Source organism: Camelus ferus, chromosome 12 (genome assembly GCF_009834535.1).
Source record: "Camelus ferus isolate YT-003-E chromosome 12, BCGSAC_Cfer_1.0, whole genome shotgun sequence".
In the NCBI taxonomy this organism is placed as follows: Eukaryota; Metazoa; Chordata; class Mammalia; order Artiodactyla; family Camelidae; genus Camelus; species Camelus ferus.
Genome location: NC_045707.1, coordinates 20,237,641 through 20,244,183, shown reverse-complemented (window position 1 = coordinate 20,244,183; position 6,543 = coordinate 20,237,641). Strand labels below are relative to the sequence as shown.

At 42.3% G+C, this 6,543-nt stretch overlaps 1 protein-coding gene across 1 annotated transcript; it reads left to right on the top strand.

Annotated features, from left to right (window-relative positions):
- Nucleotides 1-2,656: 2,656 nt before the first annotated feature.
- RPS26 (ribosomal protein S26) lies at nt 2,657-4,805 on the top strand. The gene is made up of 4 exons (XM_006179828.3): nt 2,657-2,810; nt 3,059-3,236; nt 4,219-4,349; nt 4,690-4,805. Exons 1-4 carry the CDS (start codon nt 2,808-2,810, stop codon nt 4,723-4,725), a joined length of 348 nt encoding a protein of 115 aa, XP_006179890.1. The 5' UTR covers nt 2,657-2,807; the 3' UTR covers nt 4,726-4,805.
- Nucleotides 4,806-6,543: the final 1,738 nt, after the last annotated feature.

Here is a 6,543-nt window from a genome sequence, read left to right as displayed (position 1 = left end):
ATTTGTAGCCTATGCTTGGTGTCTCCTTGGATTTACCCCTTCACCTCTTCCTCTGGTTCCCCTCTCCTCCTCTTTTTTTTTTTTTTTTTAAGAGTTTTTCTCCTTTCTCAAGAGGAGTTAAACTAGCTTTTGAGACTTATTGCAAAGCATTTTGTATATGTAATATATTGTAAGTAAATATTTGTGTAACGGAGATATACTACTGTAAGTTTTGTACTGTACTGGCTGAAGGTCTGTTATAAATAAACATGAGTAATTTAACACCCCTGGTTGTTTTTGCAGACTTCCTTTGCCTTGCTTTTCTGCTGGGAGGGAGGGGAACCTCCTTGCATCATATTGTGCCAACTACTAAATATTTTGAAGGTGAACAAGCCTAAAACTGAGAGGAAACCAAACAAAAATGCTCAAGTTGTTGCTACAGAAGAACAGATGAATTTTCAACCCAGAATGGGAAGTAGAGGAGATTTTCCCATCAGGAGTGCCTTCAGGATAGAAGAGAAAGCCTAGCCTGCCTATGCATCCAAAGCAAAGATTCATCAAATAGTTGTTGAGTACCTCTTGTGTGCAAAACACACTATATGCCCAGGGAAATACAAGATACAATAGCATGAATGATGATGATAATAGGGTCTACCATTTCTTGAGCATTTCATAAATGCCAAGCCCTGTGCCAGGTATTCATTTAATTGTACAGACAACCTCCAAAAGAATGATCACCATTACTAGTGAAGAAATAAAAGCCCAAGAGAGAAAAAATAACTTGTCCAAGACTTATCAACCCGTAAATGACAGAACCCAGATTTGAACAGAACAGTATGTTACTCCAAAGTCTATATCCATCCCTTAATGCCCAGTTATGCAGCCAGTGAAACCCTCAGGCTATGAAAATCCAAAGAAAAGCCAGCACAGGAACATTAACTTGGTTCTGTCTCTTTTTTTTATTTTATTTTATTGATTTTGTTATTGAAGTACATGTTCTGTCTTCAATATTAACTATTTTCTGTCCCCTTCACTGAATTTTTCTGTTCTTTCCTATCTACCACATTGCCATTCCACACAATATTGTCTGCCTCATTTTCCCAGGAGACTATATTGAAGTGAAAATTGGAGACACTTCCATCCAGAGTCTATCATTTTCCATGCCCCATTGAAACTAACAAATTGAAACTCAAAAGAGACCATGAATATAGCTGTTTTAAAGCCAAAACAAAAGTTAGAAAATAAATTCAAACCCCAATAAAGTGGGTTAGAGGTTAAGAAACCATAATAAGTTGTTGGAAGGAAAGTGAATCTGCTGTATTCAGATTTCAGAATAATTCATGAATGAATTGTTGGTCTCCATCTGTACTGTCTTGGGTCTAATGCTGGGAGGTCTCCTTTACACCCAGGTTTCTTCAACTTTGGAGACAAGTGAGTGGTTGGCTGCCCATGTATAACACTTCTGTTTAAGGCTAAAGACTTTCTGAAGGCTCTTTAGAGGTAAATGAGCTTATACATAAGAAAGCATGTTTCATTAGGGGGCCAGATATTTCAATGAGTAGTGAAATCACTTTAGTGGGGCTTGATCAGCATTTATTAAAATAGAATAGAAAATAATAGAAAGTGGAACATACCAGTGCACCTTATGTCCTTAAGGGCATTGCTTCATTGTGTTTCAGTTTTGCATGTGTGTGTGTGTTTGTATCTGTGTATGTGCTGAGTACCAGTGTAAAATATATTTCCACGAGGGATCAAAATCAAAATAGTTTAAGTCACTGGTCCAGACTATACCTCCATCCATTTGTTTGTTAGGTAAGAGGCATCAGAGTATAGTGAAGTCAGAACACCACTTATCTAGCTCTGTGTGACTTTGGGCAACCTCAGTTTTAACCTCTTATACCTCAGTTTTTCAATCTGTAAAGTGCGGATAGTAATAGTTCCTACTTTGTTGTGGGGTGGGGGTATATAGCTCAGTGGTAGAGCACATGCTTAGCGTGCACAAGGTCCTGGGTTCAATCCCCAATATCTCTATTAAATAAATAAATAAAATTTAAAAATAATACTTCCTGCCTTATAAGCTTGTTGCGGACTTAATGAGTTAATGTTTTTACAGCATTTACTACAGTACCTGGTACTGTGGTAATAGGATCCCGGAATAAAAAGGTGAATGAGAAACAGCCCGCGCACCAATGCACTTATCCATGGCCCCTCATTGTAGAGTCTTCCCTGTACTGGAAGTGGGAATTAACAAGATGTTTTGTCTTCCCCCAGGTCTTCCCTTTCCCAATATTACACCAAGTAGCAAGACTGTCAGAGAAATGAGCCGAGAGCGTCCCCCGGTGGCGTAGTGCCGCCTTTGGTGTAAGTACCTGGGGCCCGGGGCCGGCCAACCTCGCACTACAATGCCCACAATGCATCTCTTCCCCTCTGTCTTCTAATAGGGAGTATGACTTATGGTCCTGCGCCGGGCAACTTCCGTTCCTAGCGTCGCAAAAAACTAAGAAGTATAAACGCCCAGAATTACTTCCGGGGTGGGCGTCGCACGGCTTGATGGGAAACGCATAACTCTAATTTTCTTCCGCCAGTTGGTTAAATAGTCCCATTGTCACTTTGTATCACGGAAAAATAAATTCGAGAAACACCTTTCTACCCTGTACTTCAGCGGAAAGGCTGAATAATAAAGAAAGTTTGAATAAAGTGGCTTGTCATTCTTGGCTTGCGCATAGGGGACGTCTAGGAAAACTCTCCCAGCCTAAGCGTAGGGATCTCGCTCTATATAAGAGAGCCGGAGAGAAAGCCGGATCCTCTCTCGCGTACTCGCTTCCAAGATGGTGAGTTGTGGCGCGTGGGGAACGTGCGGGATTGGGTGGAGGCCGAGGTGTGCAGACTCTGGGATTGGGTTTTAGAAGACTGGCCCACGGTGGAGGAATGGCCAGAGCGTATGTTTCTTTTGGGCTTGGAGGGATTGGAGATCTGACTGGCGCTTTTCTGGGGGTTGCCGGCCTTGAAAGTAGCCGGAAGGGGGCTAAGGCTGGGTGAGTTGCATTTTCTTCCTAATGGGATCTTCATCCCGATGCAGACCAAGAAAAGAAGGAACAATGGTCGCGCCAAAAAGGGCCGCGGTCATGTGCAGCCTATTCGCTGCACCAACTGTGCCAGATGCGTGCCCAAGGACAAGGCCATTAAGAAGTTCGTTATTCGAAACATAGTAGAAGCCGCAGCCGTCAGGGATATTTCCGAAGCAAGCGTTTTCGACGGTGAGTGAGCGCTCGGCGCGAACTGTGCAAGTATCCTAATACCTAAAATCTCCGCTCGCACCCCGCACCCGCAGGCTCCGTTCATTGGCGCGTGCCTCGCAATTTCCTTGCACCTTTGAGGTTGTTGTTGGCAGAAGAGAACGAAATCTTTTCTCTCTTTTGCGTTTTGAGCTTTGCTTGGGCAGAGGAAGACTCTTCGTCGTAGTGCGCAGTCTTTAAGCAATTTTGTGACTACTTGTGTAGGGGGTGAGATCCCAAAAGCACGTACAAAAGATACTCTGTCGAAACTTGGGGAGTACTAGCTGTAACCGTCGTTAAACGTAATCTTGGGTTGTTGAAGACTTGAGTACTCGTAGAAAAGTGTGGGTTAAGTCTCCTGAAAACTTAAGAATGAAAGCTGTCTAGTTTGGTCGACTAGGGTGATCTTTGGAACAATGTGACGTCGTTTTGCTCCTTTCTTTTTCGTGAGACAAATTAACATTTCTTGGACAACAAGAAGGGGTCCAGGAGTAGGCATTAGGGCTGATGCAGTTTCCGAAGGAACTGGATTCTTGGAGTTATTATATCTATGGGGTGGATTCGGTCTCCATGGTGACAGGATGGGTTAGTAAGGGGATACTCATTTGTGAAATTCTGTATGTGTTTAGGCATCAGAAACCAAACAATTGAAGGGAAGTGGGTTAAGGCACTTGCTAATGTTAGGTTAATTCTTTCTGGCAAATGGCTTAAGTTGGTGTCTTAAAAGTGGGGCGGAACTATCAAAGTAAGGAGTGTTAGACGTGCCTAACAGACGTTTAAGTGGGTTTGCTTTTTTTTTTTCAACGCTTGTGTCGAGGGCTGATTTTCAATAGCTGGCAGCAAGGGAGCTGCTCTGCTACGTATGAAACCCCACGAATGGGTTTGCTTTAGACTGAACAAGAAGGAACGTGCAAGGTGGGTGTCTAATTCCTAATATTATACCTGTAATTTTCCTGTTTCTTAGCCTATGTGCTTCCCAAGCTGTATGTGAAACTACATTACTGCGTGAGTTGTGCCATTCACAGCAAGGTAGTCAGGAACCGTTCTCGCGAAGCCCGGAAGGACCGAACACCTCCGCCCAGATTTAGACCTGCAGTGAGTATCTTAAAGAGCAGATGTGTATAGGAGTCAGAGGGGTGGTGGACAAAAGATGTGTGAGGACTAGAGGAATATCAAGATCTCTGCCTATGGATAAGATTGTCTGGTGAGGCAAATGAGACCCATACCTAAAACATTTGCTTAGAGACACTTAAGAAGAGTTGTTAGAATCTGTTTCAGATTGAGTACTGTGGTTTTCTTCCACAGCTGTTGATTTTCCATGTGTTTATGGCCCAGATACATTGTTAGTGAGGGGGGAGTAGTGGTCATGTTCTTAGAGAAGGGAGCTCTTCCATCGATGGTTTTTAATTTACTCTTTCATTCCTTTGTCTTTCAGGGTGCTGCCCCACGACCTCCACCAAAGCCCATGTAAGGAACTAAGTCCTTAATGACTGAAGAAATACTGTTCTTTGGAAAAGAAAAGCCTCAATAAAATGGAAATTATACTTTGTATAGCATGTTGAGTGTATGTTGCTAGGTAGAGTGAGGGTTGTGTATGCCATGGGAACTGTAATCATTTTTACCAAGCGTGGACTGCCACATAGTCTTTTTTCATGCCAGAGAAAGCTTATCCATGTAAGTTAAATCTTATCTTGGTTTTCTTTTGTATTTCTGTCTTTGGCCTCACTGATCTGTATAGCTATGTTGGAGGGAAGCAGATTAAAGCACTTGCTAATGTTAGGTTAATTCTGCCTGGAAAGTGGCTTAAGTTGGTGTCTTAAAAGTAGGTGGGGAACTATCAAGGTAAGGAGTGCTTTTGAGTGAGGAGCTCTTCAGGAAGTGACTTAGACTGAAGTGTGTGTACCCCTGATGGAGGCCATGAGGGCTTTAATACAAGTTTGTGACTTGGTTTAGCTTAAGGGGATCTGTATCCAGAATCTTTTTCTTTTTTTTTTTTTAACAGTTTTTATTGATTTATAATCATTTTACAATGTTGTGTCACGGAATCTTGACTGCACAAAATTTACCTGCCTTCCTTGGAATTGGTCTGCTGGTAAGCCAGTTCTCACCCAACCTGCATCTTTCTGTGGTGCGTTTCTCTTGGAGTGAAAATGTCCAGGACACCAGAGGCATTCCTAGAAACTTGTGAGAGTCCCACAAGAGGGAAGTTGCCAGATGAAATATGGGGAAAGACCGTACCTATTTTCTCTGTGTGACAATGGTTCACTTGTCCCAGATTTCAGAAATCAGAAAGTTTCAGCTGAGGGTATACAACTGACCTTTGGACAACATGGGTTCAACTGTGAGGGGTCTCCCCTGCCCCCACCCAGATGCACACACTGCATGATCCACAGTTGGTTGACTCCTAAGATGTGAAAGCCCAGATACAGAGAATCAAATCTGAAGTTATATATAAGGATTTTTGACTGGGCGGTGTCTAACCCGTGCATTGTGACAAGGGTCAACTATATGTTTATTTGAAAAATTAATTTGGGAGTGGATTAATATGGGCTGGCTTCACTGGTTAAGTTATTTTTTTCCCCTTAAGCTGAACTAATAACTTGGGAGGGTTTAATTAAAATACACATGGTGCTGGGAAGCACATTTTTAGAAGTGTATTCAAAAGACGGAAAAAAACAAGATAGGGAAGTAATTAAAATCTAGTAACACCTAATTTTTTAAAAGACAAGGAAAGGGTAGGGTATTTCAGAGTGTAGAGGTGGTCCTGTTAGACCCTTAACTGAAAAAAACCCAGATGGAAACTGTTCATGCTGACTTGCTCATGGTCAGCATTACCAGTGCACGTGCTGGAACAGCTGTGGCAAATCCTGAATTTGCCAACACAATGTCGGCAAGAGCGTCTCCATCCACTGGGGAGATCCACAGTATCTGCTCCTTTACTCTTAAGTTGTAATGACCCCTTTACACCAGGGATAAAACACTGAATAGGAAAACCAGATTCAAGGTGAAAATAAATGCTAACCCTGGTGGTCCCAGATCCCACCTTGCTCAGTGAGACCAGATGCAAGTATAAAGAGCCATGTGACTGCTGTGAGATTTCTCGATACTTAGTCATAAACTATCCTTTTCTCAGGGTAGGTCTTAGCTGGCTCTCCCATGAGCTTAAAAATTGATCTAATGCAATTTAAATGCAATGTATGATCCCTTCTCCAGGAACCTTACATTAAAGAACCTAACACTGCTGAAAATTGGATTAATTTTACCTACTCTAATTCCAAACTGATTTTGG

Excerpts from the sequence above, each read along its gene's own strand:
- RPS26 (XM_006179828.3), top strand. Across the intron at positions 3,237-4,218 it reads CGAAGCAAGCGTTTTCGACG|CCTATGTGCTTCCCAAGCTG; the intron begins GTGAGTGAGCGC and ends CCTGTTTCTTAG. Across the intron at positions 4,350-4,689 it reads CGCCCAGATTTAGACCTGCA|GGTGCTGCCCCACGACCTCC; the intron begins GTGAGTATCTTA and ends TTTGTCTTTCAG.